The sequence below is a fragment of the Oryctolagus cuniculus genome, chromosome 13 (genome assembly GCF_051225735.1).
Source record: "Oryctolagus cuniculus isolate XC-2025 breed Fujian yellow rabbit chromosome 13, ASM5122573v1, whole genome shotgun sequence".
Lineage (NCBI taxonomy): Eukaryota > Metazoa > Chordata > Mammalia > Lagomorpha > Leporidae > Oryctolagus > Oryctolagus cuniculus.
This window is the reverse complement of record NC_142879.1, coordinates 14,943,612-14,965,952: the sequence shown is the minus strand read 5'-3', so window position 1 is coordinate 14,965,952 and position 22,341 is coordinate 14,943,612. Positions and strand designations below refer to the sequence as shown.

The following is a 22,341-nucleotide window of genomic DNA, read 5'->3' as shown; positions in this document are numbered from 1 at the left end:
CTAAAGAGGATGTCTCTCAGTGCCGCAGGCTTACGGAGTTGGGATTTGGGATCTGCGTGGGCCGGGCGCGTGTGTAGCTCTGTCTTTACCTGCAGTGCACTACAATGGGGCCGCTGAAGAAGTTGCTGAAGGCGTTCACTCTCCTTCTCAGTTTGAGGAGCAGGTGGGGGTCGTCAGGCACCCCGTGGTCGGGCCAGCTGGTGAACTGGATGTGAGTCACCACCCTCCCAGTTGCTTTCTCTTTTTTCTAGTCAAGAAACAAAATGTTCTTTGAGGTTACTAATTCTTTTTTGAAAGCAAATCACATAACATTAATAAGTGGTCCAAAGGACTGGTATAAAAAACTCATGCAAAACTAGACTGCTCCAGAGTTCCATCATCCCTCGGGCTTCCTGTGCTTGTTTCAGCTTGAACTGCATTTCTTTTCCAATTAACAGCCAGAGGTTGAAACATCACGCAGGATCTGCATGCACCACTCTGTAAGCAGTAGCTGACCAGTAATGTAAGTAAGGCAAGTGTAGCCACAGCTTACAGAAACTTCCATGCTGCCATGCCAAGAAAATAACAATAAGCACACACCAAAAGGAATGGGCTGCTCGTGGTGAGCAGGGAGTCTGTGAATGAGAATAAAGGTCATCCTCACAGCTGTTTAAACTATTTCTGCTTGGAGGCCAGCAGGCAGGACTTTGTCACGGGCAGAAGTCTGATTAATTACTCAGTTAGCACTGATTAATTACTCAGTTAGTACTGTAGTCCTTAGTCCCGCACACAGCAGAACCATCAACTCAGAGTGTAGAGAGAAAACTGAGGAAAGTCAGCCCCAGATTACAGCTCATTTTTTGTCCCAATTTCAAGGTAACCACCAGAAGATGCATAAATCGAAATTCGGTGACGAGGTATGAAGAACCACCTACGTTTAGATAACAGAGGAAACACAAAAATTTTCAAAAATATCAATAAGTAAGAAATAGGAAAAATGCTGATTATAATTTTCTGAAAGGAACAAATGGTATCGACCTGTACGTATTCACCCCGATCTACTGATTGGTATTTCACCATGAACCATTGGTAGGACTGCTTCACAGATCTCTGTGGGCATAGCAGTTAATAATATCATGAAAGCCTAAGAACGCCCTAGGGGAAATACTCAGGAAGTCTGCTTTTCCTACAGAAAATGTATTTGAACAGTAGAGGAATGTAACTTAGATCCCTGAGAGCTCTCCAACAAATCAAAGAAAATGTTCAGCACTCATATAAAAACCCACATGTTTTACACAGTGATTTTAAGATATATTTCACATACCGAAATGTTCAGTCATTGAACCTGTTCTTATTACATTCACACAGTGATCCAAACACTACCACTACTTATGGAAGATTTTCGTCACCACAAAATGAAATCCTGACCCCATTGGCTGCCACTCCACATTCCTGACAGACAGATCTCCTCAGCCCCAGGCAACCACTAGTCTACTTTCCATATTGTGGAATTTTCACAGAAATGGAATCAAATAACAAGCATGATGACCTCCATGTTTGACCATTGCCTAAGGCCACGTGGACCTCTTTACTTTCTGACCCACACAGTGTCTCTCCACTGTACAGTCAGAACCTTTGATTTCCTGAAGTGCTCTCCATTGTGCCCTTGTACAAACACTCTTTCCTTAATGGCAAGAACTCACCGACAATAAGGACAATTTGTTGATTCATTGACCCCATCAACCTTTCTTTCAACCCATTTAACCTACTCCTCTTCTTTAAGAATACTTCCAGGGTCACAACAATAAATACTTTTGACTTGGAGCAAATTGATCCTCTCAACTTGTGTTACTGTTCTAGGCCACTTCTTCAACCTAAAGGCCTAAATAAGTTTTCTGAGAAAGATGTGGATCTCGCACATAGAATATTCCATCATTGCATGATCATAAAAACAGTCTCAAAATGGATGCTGTCTATTAAAACACACTCACATTTGTGATGCTGAGTTTCTGGATGATGTAATCTGGACATCTTTTGTGCTCATTGATCTTCACAATAACATCTCCAAAAGCCCGGGTGCCCTCTTCCATCGATGGCCAATATTCTGCACACTTGTTCTGCATTTTAAAACATCATTAGTGATCCCAGTTTTTCACGTATACAAAATTTTCTTGAAAAATGTCTGAAAGCAAAAACTCCAAAGAGTATTCATCTGAAATTCTCCAAACATGTGTATGTTCTTCTCCAAGTACACATACTCCTTAACTTGTGATATTGAAATGCATTGTTTCCCATCAACATCTGTGGGAATGTTATCATTTGAATATGATGTACCAATGACTCATTCAGATGTTTAATCACCATAGTCATGAAAGTTCATGGAACTAAGAGGGCAGAACTAAAGCCCAGGTCTGGTGCTAGGAGGTAGACCCTGTGGGAGGTCCTCAGGTTCTGGGGGCTTGCTCAGGAAAGCCAGTTCTCAGGAGAGGCTTCATTAGGAAGCCCTGAGTTGGACCCAGCTGTGTTCTCTACTTCCTGGCTCGCCCTGTGACACTTCCCCTGCACATGCTCCACCATTGCTTTCTAGCACCCTCATCAGAAGACGTGCCAATGGGGCCATGCAGTCTTGAGCGTGAACCTCTAAAACTGGGAGCCGAATACATCTTTTCCTTCACAAAGTTCTGCCGCCTTGGGTATTTCATTCTAGTGATGAAAGCCGACTAGTCCAGGACGGCTTTCCTTCAAACCACGTATCAGCTGGGTGACCTTCCGTGGCTAAGGCGCATATTAAAGAGGACAGGCTCAGGGGTCAGGAGAATGGGAAGGTTTTCTAGTGGTTACTTTCAGGCAGAAAGGTTGTCACACCGCCTAATGTCTTACCACTACGTGAGTTAACACCCATCTGGCCAAGGTCAGTTTTGTTTGAACTTCTCGCAAGTTCTTATGGAGCTAGCACATCAAAATGTACAGAACTTGCAAGTGCAACAAAACTGCAAAAAAGCCAGGAATTTCAAATGAAAAGCAAGAAATTAAGCAGAAGCATTTAAATTTTATGCATATAGACAAACATTTACATATGTACAATTTTTATGGCTTTTAAAAATGCAGTTGAACATTTCCTCTTCCTAATCGCAGACTCTGCCTTAATCTTCTGGGCTCTTACCCTGTTTCCTTCTTCACATCGAGTAACCATGACAATAACTGTGGCCTTCTGTTCCCAGATCATCCTCCAGAAGTCATCCACAGTTTCATCCCTGGGGCCTGGGGGCAGGTAAACAAGGACAGGCCACTAAGAAGGAGCTCCTTGCAACTGTGATAACGTGGTTTTCCCAAAAGAACATCAGACTATGAAATTACCTTGTGCAGCAATATATTTCCTGGGTTCCTTGAAACCCTGTTCAAAACACACAAAGATAGGTCATGGACAGATCATTCAATTATTTGCCAATATGCAAAATGGTATTAGAAGAATTGCTTTAGACCCACTGCTTCTTGGTTCTGAATTTATCTGTGCATTTTCAGATTATTTGCGGATTTGATTAATTCATGACCAGGCATTTAATTGTGGCAAACCTGCTAGTTAGTGTTTTACAAACAATATCCATGACTATCATGTATGCCAAATAGTTTTCAACGCTAGACTTCATCCTTACCTGAGAAGGGCAGCAACTCCCAAGACTCATCCGGGCACTCCTATAGTTAACATCCTGCCAACCTTACAGCACCTTCTCCCAGTAACTGAGCTTCCTCACCAGCTATGTAGCTACATTTCGGATTTTTTTACTCAGTTTCTTTTACTAAATCCATCAGGGATCACACCCACACTTCCACATCTTAATGACTGTTGTAATACATTGCTGATTTCCTAGACGTCTTTTGTGCCATTTCAGATAAGAGATACAATAGCTTACATTTCATTATCTATAATGTCTGCATTCTCTGCTCCTGTTACCAAGACAGAGAAGGAGTATGCGGACAGAAAAGATATTACGCTAATTATTTTCAAAATTATCTCAGAATCGTAACATGAGAGAAGCTCCACAGATAGAAGGAAGCTTTGCCACTGATGGAAATTTTGCCTGTGAGCTACAAGATATGGTTAATTTGAGAACCTTTCATGATATAGTATTATTCACTCATACCTTATTTATTCAATGATTCTTTACTGAATGGCTACAAATGGCCACAAATACTTGCTTTCAGGAGCTCCTGAAAATATATATGATAATGTCATATATATCCCATATTTATATTTTAGGTGAAAAATATATGATGGAGAACAGACTGAACAATATGTAAAATTTTTCTATAAAGGAAGAAATCCAAATGTTGGTGCCTCCTTGTTCACATTTAAAGAAGTCCTGACTATATAAATAAGAAAGCAACATAGAGATTAGCTCTGATGGTGGGTGAGGACACTGGGCACAGGGCAGGTTGGGTGAGAAGATATTTTTCAGTCTTTATTTTTGTACTATTTTAAATTATTTGAATTAAATATGAATTAAATAATTTAATTCATACCCTGCATAATAAAATAGGTTACATTTATAAGTATGCTGAATGATTTTACCAGGTAGAGATATTTACATTTTTGGGTCAATACAAGAGATGGATAATCTGTGTCAATAAGGTTGATCATTGCTGAATTGCAGGACTATGTCACTGAAGCAGAACAGAATGAAGTGGGACATACTTGAGTTGAATCTTGCCTTAAATCTTTAATAATTGTGTGGAAAAGGACAAGGACAAGGTAACTGCTCAGCCTGAGCCTCCCAGTCTCCTCTGTACCATGAGTACAGTGTGCACACCCAGGACCAATGTGGGGCTCTCACAAGACATATGTGCACTGGTCATTTAATCTGATATCCAGCCCACAATAGGAACTAGATGGATTAGTTCTTAGTAATGGTTTGTTTTTAAAAGAAAATCGTATGTTACAACTAATACCAATAGGCATATGATAAATAACAATTCTTGTAAATATTACTGATTTGGTTGTTTAGATCAATGAGATTATGGGCTTAATTCAAAATCTTGCTAATAAAATTTTTAAGCTTTGCCAAGACAGAGAAGGAATGTAATGGAATACATAGACACATGAAAAATGTAAATTTACCAATGACAAAATGACGAGGATATAAAGAAACTGGTCAGTTGTACATTTTTACTCACGTCAATGTAGCTGGCATTGATATAGCTTGACCCTGCATCTCCATTTATCTCAGAGAGTTCCACCCGGTTATAGTCATCTGTTTAAAGAAAATAAAAATGAGCAAGCAAATAATAAATAATCAAACAGCACAGATATGAGGAAATTCAGTTCCCAGTGGGTACTCACAAGGAAGTATGTCAACATAACGGTTTTTGTTCTGGTTTAAGGGCTTCCGAGCATCCTTGATAGAGAACTTGCTGAACACTCTTGGAATGCTCTGAAAGACATGGAGTTTCCTTGAATCCTAGCACATTTAGGACAATTAGCTTCCCCCTTTCCTGATATCAATTTAAGCAAATGAGATATCTAGAATATCTCCTTGATACTAATAAACAAGCTACATATAACATTTGAAATTAGCATTATTAGAAGTCATACAAAATGACTTTTTCTTTAAAAACTACTGATGGACTATTTTCAGAAAAAATAAAATGAGTAAATTTAGGATGAATTTATGTAAACCTTAAAATTTATTTAAAAACAGATACTTGTATCATTATCTAGAGTAGAAGCGCAAAATCAGCCAATATGTTTTGTGACACAACTGCATAATTGATAACCATGCAATAAAGCTTGATATTAATATTTACTTTCTAAATACTATGATCTTGTCAACCTCTTAGGATACTCCCTTCAGGTCTTTGAATGTCTGCGAATCATATCTGCTTCGATTATGTTGCGATACTATGTGGAATAAATTTAAAGGCCAACGGTTATACAAATACACTTAAATTGAAATTATCTTGATTGAGTAAAGTTTCTTATTATATACCAAGTGTTATATATACCTGAAATTCAGCCAGAAAAAGTCTTCCTTCATCAGCAATCTTTCTCTTATAAGTTTCCAACAAAATATCTGCATGGATTGGTTCCACATTCATCAACTGTTTTTCATCATCTGTAAGCACATCAAAAATTCAGGCCTAGTGTTATGTCTGTCATTTAAACACACATGCAGATTTCATTGAATTTATATCACAGATTCAATCATTAGCTCCTTTTATTCTCATACACTTTATGCCCGAGAAGCCTCACTCAAACATGAACATTCTCCTATAAGCAAATGACTCATAGATCATGTACTCAGGTCATTTCTCTGCTAGAATGTTCTTCCACATTTCTATGCCTAAAGAAAAGATTCCAGAGCAAGTAGTCCTAGAGTAAGAACATCCACATTCTCTCTGATTACATTCGTTTATACAGGAATTACCATTCTCATTTATCCATATTACAGTAATAATTATTATTTTCTTATTTTCCATTTTAACTTGTGAGAAGTATGGATGAAATCAACAGAATTAGGATTAATGTGTTTATACAAGGGACTCAGCTTAATTTGAGCATCAGTTTCTACTAAACCATGAAGCAAGTTGGATTCATTTGTTCTGCCTCCTGGATATGAAGCCCACTATTTACTATGTTTGTGAAATAACTCAGTAAAGATTAAAAACACACATTAACCATCAAAAGCTATGGCTGTAGATGGAACTCAAAAAATAGCAATTTTAGAAGGGTAGAGAATTTATGTTGTCACTTATATAAAGAGGATGTTTTTCCTACTTTTGGGGTAATGTTGGTGATACTTCTTCAGCATTCGTGTCAACTGTTCTCATTTGCCTTTGGGCATCTTGCTGTCCATGGAAACTTTCTATCCAACCACCAGGATCAAGTGGCCATGCACAGTTACTTCTTTGGGTTGTTGGGACCCCTGATATTCACTCATTCTGAACCAAAGCCACTTCCAGGCTGCTATGGGTTTTGGGTGAGGAAGTTTGAATGCTTTCCAAGGGGCAGTCAGCATCAATGCTGAGATAAGCTGTTTCTCTGACACTCTGCAGTCTGCCTCCATTCCTGGAAATGATTCCTCTCCTTCCTCCTATGCCCTGCATCCTAACTTCAGCAGATCAAAACTAATCCTCCTCGGGACACTCGATTGCCTGAATTGCTTTGTTCATCAAATCCCATACACTGGCTAGGGACTGAGTTAAAGCCACAAATGAGTAAGAGAAACTTCCCGGCCTTCATAAAGCTTGCATCCTAGCTAGTGGGGGATAGTAAATATGTAATGTTGTGATACCTTCTGCAAAGGAAAGGCAAGTCTATTAAGATGCTCCCAAGAATTAGCCCTGGTGCTCTGGCCTACGGACTTGCCACCTACTACTGCCTGAGGGAAATCTGCAAACATAGGTTAACACAAGACCTAAGAGTTTTAAAATTCTTCCCAGACTTACTTGTCTTTTTTTTTAAACATAATTTCAGTGTCTGTAACTCCATCTGTTCTTATTGGATCATGGTAGTTTTGGTTTTTTTTTTTAATGAAAAGATATCATGTAAAAGGTGAAACAAAATCAGAAGAAATGTATTTTCCTCTCCAAAGTCAAATTGCTGTTCTTTGTCCTGTCTGTAAATCTGCCTTCAGTGGGAGTGGCCACCATGGCACCAGGGCAGGACCTTGGTTCGCTTTCCACTTTCTCATCTCTGTGGGTTTGCATACTTTTCCCTCCATCACTCCCACATGCATAGGTCTTGTGATTCCCTTACATTCTCAGCAGACCATGCCTCTGCCTCCCCACACACATTGTGGGGAAGATAGACACACATGTCTTCTATCTTGTTACAGGACCACACACATTCAACCACCAGGGCATTTGCCAAACAACTATCCTGTTTGTCAATACTTAGCTGTGTTCCTCTATTAATTTAAAAAGAATGAATACAAATGCAAGGAGGGAATATTCATCAGCAAAATATGCACACTCACCCCTTTCAACAAGTTCTTGTTGTTCATCTAAGTTGCTGTGAAAATAAGAAACATAAGATTCCATTTTCTTAAAAACATAGAAGTCAGGTGACATTCAATTATAATTAATTGATTTTATTTAATGAATGAATGTGTTGGAGGGAGGAGGGAATGGAGGCAGGAAAGAAAAAAAGAGAGAAAAGCAGAGGAGAGAGGACAGAGGAAACAGGGGAGAGAGAGGGGAGGGAAGAATGAAGTAGGAAGGGAAAGAACACCCAAGAAGCATCTACTAAATTCAGAGAACAGGCAAAAAATGATTATATTTGGCAGCTCATGTGTTTCACAAAATGTGGTTGTTCCTGGCTAAGAAATACATAACCCTCCCCAGCTACTGCCCTCCTGTCTTTTGCTCTTGTCATTCATAGATTCCTCTGATCCACTTATATGTACTAAAACAGCAGGCACACATTCTTCTCACTGGTTATTGTTAAATCTACAAGATCATTAGCAAATGTAGGAAATATTAATATTTACCATACATCCATAAAATCATACAAAAAATCTTTGATCAAAAGTTCAGTCACTGGGGTAGGCATTTGGCCTTGTGATTAGGACACTGATTGGAACATTCATCTCTCAAGTAAGAGTGCCTGGGTTCAATTCCCAGTACCGGCTCCCAACTCCAGCTTCCTGCCATTGCAGACCCTGGGGGGGCATCGGTTGATGGCTTAAGCAGTTGGGTGTCTGCCCTCCACGTGGGAGACCTGGACTGAGTCCCTGGCTCCTGGCTTCCATGTGACCCAGCCCTAGACTTTGCGACCATTTGTGGACCAGTGGATCTGCTCTGTTTGCCTCTGTCTCTCTGCCTCTTGAATAAAAAGAAAGAATTCAGTCACCAACTGGGCATCATACTGCCCTCCCCAGTTCCTGTATTTCGTATTTCTGCAGATGCCTGAGAAATATGAAAATAATATGCTTGCATCATTATTCACCACCGTTGTCATTTTGAAATTCATAAGTCAATTCTTACCTGGATCTTTTCTTATGCAAATCATAGATTTTATAGAGCACAACAAGCAGGGCTATTGATGTCACAATAATCAGAAACGCCAGGAATGCAATCAGTGCTTTAGAATTATCTAGAAATGAAAAATAGTACATGAAGAGAGCCTATGAGGTCAAATATTTGCCAGATTCTTTGAACAATCACTTTAAAAGAACTTAATATTTTTCATTTATTGTGAGATGTTTAGAAATTTTAGAAAAAGATCAGATGTGATAAATTCCTGTTTGTGTGATTTCACTGTGTCAGTCAGAATATTTTATACTTGAGGAGGGGAATTAGGGTGCAGGCCAGCACTTTTGGTTCCTTGCATTCAATAATGTCCTTTTATAAAGTGCTATTGTGCAGGTTTGGTTCTCTTTCAGTTACTATATTTTGAAGGGATCAAGGAGATAACATATTATAATATTCAGAGAGAAACTTATTCAGTTTCAACTTTATGTGCAGCCTCCTGAGGAGATCAGAAAGGCCCCAGCCTCACAGAGATAAATGCTCTTAGGTGCTCATTGAGGTGTGAAACCAATTAACCCAGAGACAAAAATGGATTCATTCTACAGTTAGGAAAATACCTTGACTTAAATTTCTATTGAGGTTAATGTGAATCTCACCCTTCCTGAGGTCAAACAACAGGGTGTGTTGTAATTCTGCCTTCCCCTGTAATAGTGCACCCTAAATTCCACACATACGGGGAATACGGGATCAAACAGTACAGAAACTTAAGGACCCCAGTCCAGGACCCAGACAGCGCTGGTTGTAAACTTGGCTTCATCGTTCTGGTTGGGAACTTGGCTAGAATCTTCATCTTCATACCTCTGTTTCTAATTTCTAAAATGAGGTTAAATGAGTTGGTTCACAGTGAGCAACTGGCACAGCAGCTGGAACACGGTGTCTACTAATTTCTCACCATTTACAAAAAGTATTTTCTGTCAAATATGGCTCTAGATACTTAGGATATTTCAAACAAAGACCCTGTGCCCATGAAACTCACATTCTAGCGAGGAAAGAGAGACGATGAACACTGCATAATAAGCGAATGGTGAATGGAGTAGAAGATGATTGGGGCTGTAGAAATAAACAGGAAAGCAGTCCCAGGATACACAACAGAAAGTAAGCAATGTACCAGTTCCAAGAAGACTGGCGCTCTCTTTGGGAGAAGCAGAGAGTAGAGAGAGAAGCCAACATGTGAAATAATTTCACATGTATTCCAGAAAATACGTGGCAAGGATGTAAGGGGTAGCTATTTTCTTTATGGTCAGGGGATGGCATGAAACCATTCTTCTACAACCTGAAAGCTGGCCCAGCTCAGCGAACATCTGCCAAATAGTTGGTCTCATGCTCAAAATTTCTATAGATAGAGACATAAAAATAGGAATTTAGGAAATCAATTTTAGGTGGGAATTCTCGGACCCAAGTTTAAATGCTGAGCGTATCACCTCTCTCATACACCACTGGGCACATTGATGAAATTATCTAAGCTTAAGTTTCCTAGTCTATGAAATAGGAATGACGCCACCTTCTTCAAAGAGCCATTTCCACAAACTCTGCACTTCTGAATGCATGCAGAAATCAATGGAAAGTATGGACTGTAGTGAATGCTTTCAAGGCAAAGTTCTTACTGGAATAGGCTTCTAAAATGACCTGACGTATTCATTGTCCTATCTCTATCTCAAATTCATTTCACTAAAACTGTCAAACTATATGAGCGGTGGTGGCATATTTATGTATCTATATATCTATGTCTGTCTGTCTGTCTATTTAGGCATGATTGTTTCCAAATTGTATGGATAAAACTATCAGAAAGGTGATCATCCAATCTTTTCTTTATACGACTATAGTTTTAATGAGTTTGTGACTATTTTAGAATTTACTTCATATGAGTGAACTTGAACTTCTTTTCATTAGATTATTGTTTACAGTACTTGCCTATTTTCCTGCATGTCTATAGTTCTTTTTGCTTTTTTTTTTGTTGTTGTTGTTGAACTCTTAATTTAGTGGAGTTGACAGGCATTTGATTGTAATATAAACTAAAAAATGTCATCTCAGAAAAAAAACACTAAGTGAAAAAATAAAGGAGAGTCACAATCATGAAAAAAGGTTGTTACTGACAAATTGAGTGCCCTGAGGTGCTATTTCTGAAAGAAATTGCACCAAATGACTATGACTTAGCATTCTCACCCGTTAGCTGGGGTTGGCTCTACTAAAGTACTAAGTAGCATCAAACTTGCTTCAACACTCATATTAAGAACACAAATGCACAAATATTCAGGTAAACTCTGTGACTTATTGCTTTCCCTCTTCTCTCCAGGAACTCTGCTGGTATCAAAGAACTAAAACGGCATGAATCTGTACCGCCAGAGAGAACGACATAAGGTAAGTTAGAGGAACAAGTCCAGCAAGTTTTGGAGGGTGGAAAATACAGAGGAAAAGCTATGCCCTAAACAGCAGCTTGAGCGGACAGACCCCAGTTCTTCAGAATGCTAGGGTCTCCAGCTAGGAGGTAACACAGGCAGAGCAAGTGAATTACAGGTCAGAAAATGGAATGTCCACATTGGCAAACCAAGAAAGCAGTTAGTACATCTATGGAGAAAATCCCAAGGAGAACTGATCACAGAAACAGCTAACAGAGGTTACTCTCGCAAGCAAAATAATGAGCGAGGAAAGTGACATATAGAGATTGTCATTGTTATGATAAAATTGAACGTAAGGGATTTTTTTTCCCCATGCTTATCTTACCTTCAGTAAAGTAAATCAGGAAAGACTCCAATCTGAGGCTAGTTATGCCAAGCGTAACAGAACAGAAGATAAAATAGGTGACAGGGGCTGGCGTGGCACAGCAGGTTAAGCTGCTCCTTCATACATTTTTATTAATGCCCCCCCATTTTTAATTCATAGGGCTTCCCATTCTTTTTTTATGATCATTGTTATTGAAAGGCAGAATTAAGGAGACAGAGAGAGAGAGAGAGAGAGATCTTCCATCCCCTGGTTCACTCCCTAAATGGTCGCAACGGCTAGAGCTGGGCTGATCCAAAGCCAGGAGCCAGGAGTCTCATCCGGGTCTCCCATGTGGGTGCAGGGGCCCAAGGACTTGGGCCATCGTCTGCTGCCTTCCCAGGCACGTTAGCAGAGAGCTGGATCAGCTGTGGCGCAGCCGGGACTTGAACTAGCGTACATAAGGAATGCCTGTGCTGCAGGCTGCAGTTTTTTCAGCTGCACCATAACACCAGCCCCTAAGCTGCTCCTTCAGATGCCGGCATCCCATAGCTGAGTACCAGTTTGAGTCACAGCTGCTTCACTTCCCGTGCAGCTTCCTGCTAGTGTGCCTGGGAAAGCAGCAGGTGGGCCAAGTGTTTGGGCCCCCTGCCACCCAGGAGGGAGACCCGGATGGAGTTCCAGGCTCCTGGTTTTGGCTGGCCTCTCCCTGTCTATTGTGGCCAATTGGGGAATGATCCAGCAGATGGAAGATCTCTCTCTTCCTCCCTTTTGGTCGCTCTACCTTTCAAATAAATAAAATAAACAAATCTTTTAAAATAATGTAAAAAGATAAAATAGGTAACAATCTCTAATACAGTACACAAAAGTACTTGTATGAAGAAATGTCATGAGCATAATCACAATTCAGTAATTATAAATCCTCTTATATATTATTTAATAAAATCAACAATCCTTTAGTAATTGTACCTCACAATTTGAATTTAAGATATTATATTTTAATATGATGCTCATGTATTCATAAATTTATCCAGAAAATGTAAAATATATTTCTAGAAAACCCATCATTTAAACATTTAACAATCAAGTATAAGAAGGAATGTATAACAATGTGGCTTTCTAGGCACTCATGTATATTTCACAGAGATGTAACAAATAACCCAGGAATGACTTACAGGATGTTGATTGATGCTTAACAACTGGTTTACTAGAAAAATTCCCATTGTGACAAAAGACCTGTATGTCAGCAATAAAAAGAAAATTTAGTTCCCCAGTGTAAATGTGTCCATTATAATGTAAAACAAATGCTATTTCTCACCAGAGGCCATTGTTTTCATTAAAATATGCTGAATAGATCTAGTTTATGGGTGAAACTTCAAGGCTATGTTATTTTTGTTTTCAAATGTTTTGAAAAGACAGTCCAAAAAGATGAAGAAATATCAGACCATTTAGCAGCAACAGTAATAAGCAGCAAGAGTAAATGAAACTAGATGAAGAAACAAAATCCAGTGCATCAACATATTATAATTTAAAGTTAAAGTTTGCTAATAAACAGGCTATATTTTCACATTTTATTTTAAAAGGAAATTCCATCATATGCTGTTTACAAAAATAATACGTAAAATTCATGTAAGAATAACAATTTAAACAATAATTAAAATTTACCTAAAAATATATCTGACTAACATCATTGAAAATACTAATGGTAAATATGAGAAATTTGACACACATACATCTAAACATTTATTCTATAGAGAATATATGATTTCCTTAGTATTCATAAAATATTCATTTATCAAACCTTGATCTGTAAAAAATATTCTGCAAATTCCAAAATACAAAATTTGTAAAAGTCTTTTGTAAATTAATAATTAGTAGCAATAAAAAATTCAAGCCCCTGAAGTGTAGAAACATTCTTAACATCCAACAAATGAATTCAAAACTTTGCCAATAGGAACCATAGACAAATTAGAAATTATCAAAAATGAGAACATTGTACTTTATGGAGCCATTCATTAAATTTTATATGAAGGCATTCAGAAATTAGTGATAAAAAAGATAAACATGGGATACAGCCAAAATTCTACCAAAGGACAATTCATAGTCTTAATTTTTTTAGTTAATAAAAAAAAATGGGGGGAAAACACATTTATTCCATAGCTGTCAGCAGAAAATATCAAAATAAATCTTTGAAACAGAAAAGTAAGAAATTAATAATAACAGAAATAACTATTAATATATCATCTGGGAATTTCAATGGTGGATAAAGTTATAAGTATCATATTAAACAATTAACTATGGAAATGTCCATTAAACAATCATAAAAAATGATAGATTTATATGTATAAAAATTTAAAGATTGTATATGACTGTAAATGCTATGAAGAAAATTAAGATAGACTATAACTGAAAACAAAATTCACAACACAGATGACATAGAGTTTAGTGTAATTAATATGCAAAGAGGTTCCCAAAAGAAATCTGGAAGAAAGATAACAAAACTACATTTACCTTCAACAAAAGCTTAAGAAATATCATTAAACAACTAAAGATAGCAATACCATAATTCACCTACTAAACAGCAAAGAAAAAAAGACATGTCTAGTGTTGTTGACATTTACAAGAAACATTCATTTCAAACACTGTTAAGAAAGGTAATTTGGTAACTTTTATCAAAAAATGGTGATATATCTCTAAAATATCTTAAAATATGTATAAATTCCTTTGATCCTACAAATCCATTTCTAAGACCTTCTCAAATAGAAATGATAAATGGCAGAGTTAGAAACATGCCAGGGGATTCCAATTCAACCCCATCAAGGTGGCATGTACCAATGCCTTCTCACTAGTCAAAGTGATCAATTTCAGTTCACAATTGATCATAATGAAAGGACTAAGAGTCAAAGGGATCACATAAACAAGACTAGTGTTTGCAAATACTAACTGATAGAATAAAAAAGGAGAGAACGATCCAACATGAGAAGCGGGATACACAGCAGACTCATAGAATGGCAGATGTCCCAAACAGCACTCTGGCCTCAGAATCAGCCCTTAAGGCATTTGGATCTGGCTGAAGAGCCCATCTTAGTATGTTAGGCATGGAAAGCCAAGACACTCTGGCAAAAAAATAAAAAAATAAAAAATAAAAAACAAAAAAACAAAAAACAAAAAACCTAAATGAAAGATCTCTGTGAGTGAGATCCCAGCAGAAAGAACAGGCCATCAAAGAAGGAGGTACCTTTCTCTGAAGGGAGGAGAGAACTTCCACTTTGATGATGACCTTGTCTAAATAAGATCAGAGTTGGCAAACTCAAAAGGCTTCCATAGCCTTGGCAACTCATGACAAGAGCCTAGGGTGATTACTGATGCCATAAACAAGAGTGTCAATTGTTAAGTCAACAACAGGAGTCACTGTGCACTTACTCCTCATGTAGGATCTCTGTCCTTAATGTGTTGTACAATGTGAATTAATGCCATAACTAATACTCAAACAGTTCTCTACACTTTGTGTTTCTGTGTGGGTGCAAAATGTTGAAATTTTTACTTAATATATACTAAATTGAACTTCTGTATATAAAGATAATTGAAAATGAATCTTGATGTGAATGGGATGGGAGAGGGAGCGGGAGATGGAGGGTTGCAGGTGGGAGGGAAGTTATTGGGGGAAAAATCCACTATAATCCAAAAGCTGTACTTTGGAAATTTATATTTATTAAATAAAAGTTAAAATTTAAAAAAGGACATATTTTTAAATGTTGCCATTATAGGTGTGTTTATTGAATATTATTTATTTTAGACATAGGCTATAATTAATAGAAACCATGCTGAAACCATGTCATAGACCTCAATGTAACCATTGACAAGTCCATCACAGCAAAATATTTAACAAGGAGAAGATATGCATACTATAGTGATTTTGAAAAATAGGGCTTTCCAAACTGTATGTTTATAGTTTTGATAATCTATTCACTAGATATATAGATATGTCTTCATATATCATAAAAGTACAAGTATATACATAAAATATGATCAGTAGATAGTGAGATTTTGTATAATTTTAATTCTCTCCGTCACTGGTATGTCATAATATTTGTTTCTAGCATTTTTTATCCTCAAAGTATGTGTGCAGTTTTTGCTATTGAAAAATTCACATAGAGAAAATAATAAACTGTTATAAAGTTTTGCTTCTTGACACAAGAGCAAAAATTTAGGCAAAATTAAATTATCCTGCAGTTCCAGATATTCTTGCAAAACATTTACCTTCAATTAATGTTTTTAATTCTAGGGAGAAAGAGATTGGAGCCAGTTTTGAAACTTTCAAATTGTGATTCCATTATCACTTCTTTTTTATAATATAAACAAAAAGATTATTAAACATGAGAAGGTTCATGTTCAAGATTGAGTGGTCTCTATTGGGTCCTTGGTGATGGTATTTTTCCTCGCTGAGCCTTGGAGAAGTATGGAGCCTACATGGAGAGAGGGAGCATGTCTGTCTACACCTGTGTGTCTCTTAAGAAGCCAGCAGGATTCAATCATAGGGGTGCCATTCTAACGACCCAAATCGATCTAATCACTTCCAAAGGATGCATTCTCAAACACCATAATCGAATTAAATTTCCATCCCTTTACTACCATTAACTTATTTTTTTGGACTTTTTCCTACCAAGATACCTTTTGTTTAAGGCATACAAACTCCATGCATTTCATAAACACAAAATTAAGACCACAGCAATTCACCTCTTAGGTTCATAATGCTTTTGATCACGCTGAACTTCCTGAGCACTGACCTTAATGTTTTTTCAAGCACAAAATGCTAATCATTATGATATGCGAGAATTGCAGCATTATAGACAGCATGATCTTACCTGAATCTCATAGTCGGTTGAGTATTCAAGATTGTCTAAAAGGAATTTGCAGTTGTTTTTATTCTCCTTTCTAAATTCACTCCTTCCAGTTTTGACTATCAAATAGTACTGTAGAGTGGGCCCATTGATCTTTTCAGGCTTATCACATTTGACAGATATGCTGTTATCTGACTTCTGGGAGATGATCACATGCTGGACCATGCTTGGAGCTGTCAACATGAAGAAAGATGTCTTTTTTTTTTTCTTTTTTTTTAAAAAAAGATTTATTTCATTTATTTGAAAGAGTTACAGAGAGAGGTAGAGACAGAAAGAGAAACGTCTTCCATCTGCTGGTTCACTCCCTAGATGGCCGCAATGGCCGGAGCTGCGCCGATCCAAAGCCAGGAGCAAGGAGCTTCTTCTGGGTCTCCCATATGGGTGCAGGGGCCCAAGGACTTGGGCCATCTTCCACTGCTTTCCCAGGACATAGTAGAGAGCTGGATTAGAAGAGGAGCATCCGGGACTAGAACCAGTGCCCATAAGGGATGCCGGCACTGCAGGCCAGGGCTTTAACCCACTACGCCACAGAGCCGGCCCCAAAAGATGTATTTTAATAGTTCCATAAATACATATTTAAATTCTTGGCAGTATGAGCACTGCATGAAGTATTTTAAGTGTTCATTTGGGGGTTATGGATGACCTAAGTTATGGATGGAAGTCATGATGGCACATACATTAAGATGTTCTCACAGAACATCTAAGCATAAACCACCTATTCATTCATTTGGTATCAACATAGATTATGCTGGGGGTAGAGTATGCAGAATGAGAGAGCAGAGAAATGTCCAAGAGTGGAGCTGGGAAGTCATATAATCCACACTGACCTCTCTGGAAGTGCTTACATTGCTAAACACCCAGCTGGATTCTTGAAGAGTAGCCACCAATTGTGTTTGTTATCTGTAATATCACAAAAACTCAGGAAAGCAACAAGGGCATGGAGCTCCAGGACCTGGCCTTTTTAAACCAGAGTCTACATGATGTGAATTGTATTTTACATTTAGTAATGAATGGGACAACTTTTCTTCATAAGCCCATTGCCTGCAGGGTTTCTGGAGTTACCGATGCCCTGATTTTTCACAGGGGTGTTTCTTCGTCCCTGTCCTGGATGGGGCTTAACAGCTCCCTGACTGCAGATTTAGCTGTGGGCTTGTTAACTATCTAGACACCATAGAGTGGCAAGAGCCAAATGCTATCAAAAAGAAACCTTGAATAGAAAAGTGACATAAAATAGTAGGAGATCAGTGTCACAAACAGAAGAAAATACTAACAAAATATTTTAGAAAGTGTTTATCAAGTGAAGATGTGATGTATAATTATGTGGATTGCAATCTGCATAACATGATTCCTGAGCATAAATTATTGAGAGGAAATTGCTTAGAGTCCAAATGAACTTAATTATTATCTTGCAACGACATAGGAAATACTTAGATGCTACACTGTCATTGGCTCTATGTCAGTGAAAGAAATTATGAATGACTAATTGACTAAAAAACTGCATATGGGTGAAATAGTCATTTTTCCATCAACTATTCTTTATAGTCATTGTGTACATTCCCACTAAACTAGAGTCTTTTTGCTTTTTATTTGTTAAGCTTCTTATTGGGTGAAATATTAAGGGTTTTTACAGTAATATAAATTTAAAATATCTTATCTCCAAAACTAAAAAAGAAGAAAGATAGATGGAAGGAAGATGAGGGGGAATGAGGAAGGGAATATTATTATGATCTCAGACGTGTATGTGTAAGTCATACTGAATTGTTAAAATTCATTAAAATTAAAATTAAATGAAAAAATAAACAAAAATAGGAAATTCAGGTTTCAATTTAAAATAATTTTATTTGAAATTATTATATATACTAGATGTTACTAACTGAACCAGGTCAAGGTGTTTCCCAAATGAAGCATCAGGGAGAGGTCAATAGGCTGAAAAGTTGGTTCAGGGTTCCTGGCCACCCCTGGGAAGAATTACAATGTATAACTTACGTGCTGGGCTTGTTGTCAACTGACAGCTTGAAGCACTTCCTTTACGCTGCACTTTCCCATTGACATATGCATATAATGTTACATAATACGTTGTAAAAGGTTCCAATTTTTCAAAATCATATTTGCTCATATTTTTTTCCAGATTACTGCAGTTTTTTTTAGATCCTTCATTTACTTCAAAGACAACAATAATTTAGTAATTAATTAAAAGTCAGTATCATCATGTGTTCAATGTGGTATCGACATAATACCATTCCAAACAGACTCCCATTAATTAGCAATTGAAGAATAAGTTCTTCCTTGAACTTCTTAGCCCATGTAATTATCAATCAAAGGTATTGAATACATTTAATTATTATAAACTCAAATATTCAAAAATTTCAGTTTCAAATAATTAGTTTGTTACATAAAATATCTAGTAGGTCCAAACACTTTTGAGAAGACAATCTATTTGCTTTCTGAGACAACATAGCCCAAGTGGATCCTATGACAGCAGTGAGTTGTGATACTTCAGAATTATCATTTTTTTTTAGAAAACCTGTCTGGTATTTACATTTTGATCTTTTGATCATCAGTATTAACTACTTACATTAGATGAAGTTCGTGGTTTTTCACCAGTAACTAAATCTACTCTACAGCATTAACAGTACCACTATAGAAACCCATGGTGTGGTGAGAATGCAGGAAAGATATATGTGGCACGAGGATCTTAGCTGTTTGTTGAAATATGAGTGAAAGCGAATAGGTGTAAAGTAGAAATTAAAATCTTGCACATGAATGAAGGAATATTTAAAATTTAGGGACAAACCTGACTAGGATATGGATTCTGGCCAGGAAGGTATGTGAGTGGAAGGAGCACGTTTAAGTGTGTATGTTTTCTTAAATGTTTTAGATTCATTTTAATTTTCCTTGAGAGGCAGTGAGAAAGAGATAGAACTCCATCATCTCTTCCCTCAGGCCCCATACAAGCATTCTATGTGGATAGCTGTACCTTTGATTAACACTAAGTAAGAGGGAGCTATACGTCTCTTCCTCCGCTCCCTCTCCTCTTCCTTCTCTCCCTGTCATTCTGTTTTTAAAATAAAAGTAATCAAAGGAATCTTTAAAATAACACACTAAAGTGGGTTATTTTGACTTTTCAAATTTTGAAATTTATATTTGGTCCTTCCACCCAGTGGACTGTATGCATGAAGTATTTTAAGTGTTCATTTGGGGGTTATGGGTGACATAAGTTATGGATGGAAGTCATGATGGCACATAAATTAAGATGTTCTCACAGAACATCTAAGCATACAGGAAGAGTTCTATGAGCTGCTGGTTTTACTCCTACTGTAACCAAAAAGTAAAGAATTAGCCAGGGATGTCCAAGGTGTTGAGGCTGCTTTAAGACGCATCATTGATGCTTACTGTTTCCTGCAGTTTTGACTTAACTCTCTGGGAGACGTGTGTTCTCTTAAATCACCTCTCATTTGAAGGTGTCTGATTGAACTAGTTGTGGTACTTTTTTTTTCTCACTACATTATTTTTCAGAAGTCTCATTATAAAGTAAACTATATTCCAAGATTCCATGTGGAAATGAATCCACATGTGCCCTAAGTGGAATAAGATTTGGAGGGTGTTTCTTGTTGTTTGTGTAAGGGTTTGAATACTGAGTACAAACCATGACAAGTCACACAATATTAGCCAGCCAGAAATGAGCATCATCTTCCAGAACTGAGACATCTTGAAGAAAGGCAATGAAGAGAGATGTTCTGGATTTCAGTCTTTTCTGGGACTGATAAACCTTTAGTGAATGGCAGGAGTTTAAAAATCAAGGCTAATAGGATGCCCACCACAGTCTCCGTGCAGAGAGCTCTCTGGTTCCCTGGTTCAATCCACATTTCTGGTATGTTTGAATTCTTCACCTCTCTGTCAATTAAATTTGACACAATTACCTGACTTTGCCTGATGACAAACCGTATATCCATGAAATATATTTTGAGGAGGTGTCCAGGTAATTGATCCTTTAACTGGACTATCACTTAAACAAATATTAAACTTAGGTTCTTCTGGAACTGTTAAAAGAGAACGAATATAGAATACGAAAAATGAGACAAGGAGAAAATATTCTTCATACTGCCTGTCTGCATTATTAATAATAACATTTTGGCTAATTAATAATGAAATAAAGAAAAACATCCAGACTCATTAGATTTGCTTTAGAGTAATGTGACACCAGTGTGGCATTGTGGGAACTACATTACACTGACTTAAAGATCTCTGAGAACACTTCTTCCTCCGATTGTCCATATATGTTGGGATTTCTAAGTCTCACTGTACTGAAAATCTGACATTGTAGCACTGGTGAATTTGACAGTCACCATGTAGGTGGCACTTATTGATTCTTCCAGTAACCAGATGATGAAGAATGTTATAAATAATAAGTGAAATTTATGATTTGATTTATATTAAAATGCACTCCCTTGAGATACAGTTTGATGAGTTTTGTTGAATGTATCCATCCATTTAGCCATCACCACTATCAAGGTATAGAACATTTCTATCATAACTCAAATACCCTGTGTCACTTCACAGTAAATCTACTTCCTGTTACTGTAGATTCATTTGTATTTTCTCCATTTTGGATAAATAAAATGAAACATTATGTACTTTTACATGTTCAGCATATTGCACTTAACATAATGCTCTGGATTTATATTTTTGCATGTATCATGGGCTACTTCTTTTTTATTGGTTTTTTACTGGTTTTACATTATAAAGAGATACCTCATTTTATCTATGATTCAACTATAAATGAACATTTGGGTTGCTGCCAGTATTTGAGCTATGATGGATGAATCTGCTTGCCCTTGTGTAACTGGAGTGCAATTGCTGGGTCATTAGTTCACACCCTCACTTTTCTAATTTTAGTAATTGAGAGGATGCTAATGTCATCTTCATCTCATAGTTGTTTTAAATTGCATTTCCTGGGGATGGTGCTGTGGTACAATGGGTTAAAACCCCAGCCTGCAGCACCTACATCCCATATGGGCGCGGCAGTTTGTGTGCTGGCTGCTCCTCTTCCCATCCAGCTCTCTGCTATGGCCTGGGAAAGCAGTAGAGGATGGCCCAAGTCCTTGGGCCCCTGCATCCTGGCTTCAGATCAGCTCAGCTCTGGCCATGGTGGTCATTTGGGAAGTGAACCAGAGGATGGAAGATCTCTCTCTCTCTCTCTGGCTCTACCTCCCTCTGTAACTCTGTCTTTCAAATAAATAAAATAATTATTTAAAAAATTTGCATTTCCCAAATGCTTAGTGATGTTTCATATGCTTTTATATGCTTGTTAGTCACATGTATATCTTCTTTTGTGAGGTATATATTCAAAATATCTGTACGTTGTTAATCAGCCTATTTGATGACTTATTTGGATCTGAAAGAGCTCTCAATATATTCCAGGAAATATATTTTTCTGGTGTTGAAACATTACCTGTAGTCAGTCTTCCATGATCTATGGCTTGCTCTTTTATTGCCTTACCAGCCTCATTCAAAGAGCAGGAGTGTTCACTTTTGATAAAATTCAATTCATTAATTTTTTTCTTTTTGTATTCTTGCTTTTTGTGTCCTAAATATGTCTGCCTCCATGAAAGGTACAAAGCTATCCTCCTACATCCCTGACTAGACGTTTTCCCATCAGCTTTCCGGTCTGCAATCCCTTTCGAGCTAATTTTTTGTGCCTGTGGAGAAGTAAAGTCTGATATTCATTTTTTTTCCT

The 22,341-nt window shown here is 37.4% G+C and overlaps 1 protein-coding gene across 17 annotated transcripts in view; it reads right to left on the bottom strand.

Moving 5' to 3' along the window:
• The window catches only part of PTPRC (protein tyrosine phosphatase receptor type C), a 114,567-nt gene that overhangs the window by 18,688 nt on the left and 73,538 nt on the right, over positions 1–22,341 (bottom strand). For all 17 annotated transcript variants that reach the window (XM_089312046.1, XM_089312048.1, XM_089312051.1 and 14 more), the window contains 13 exons: positions 20,525–20,644; positions 18,591–18,764; positions 16,569–16,777; positions 12,879–12,939; positions 8,962–9,070; positions 7,953–7,987; positions 5,980–6,089; positions 5,318–5,408; positions 5,152–5,228; positions 3,337–3,373; positions 3,143–3,240; positions 1,971–2,096; positions 90–247 (listed from right to left, as the gene is read on the bottom strand). In XM_089312046.1, the coding sequence (XP_089168172.1) occupies positions 90–247; positions 1,971–2,096; positions 3,143–3,240; positions 3,337–3,373; positions 5,152–5,228; positions 5,318–5,408; positions 5,980–6,089; positions 7,953–7,987; positions 8,962–9,070; positions 12,879–12,939; positions 16,569–16,777; positions 18,591–18,764; positions 20,525–20,644 (1,405 nt within the window). The remainder of the gene's footprint in view (positions 1–89; positions 248–1,970; positions 2,097–3,142; positions 3,241–3,336; positions 3,374–5,151; positions 5,229–5,317; positions 5,409–5,979; positions 6,090–7,952; positions 7,988–8,961; positions 9,071–12,878; positions 12,940–16,568; positions 16,778–18,590; positions 18,765–20,524; positions 20,645–22,341) is intronic.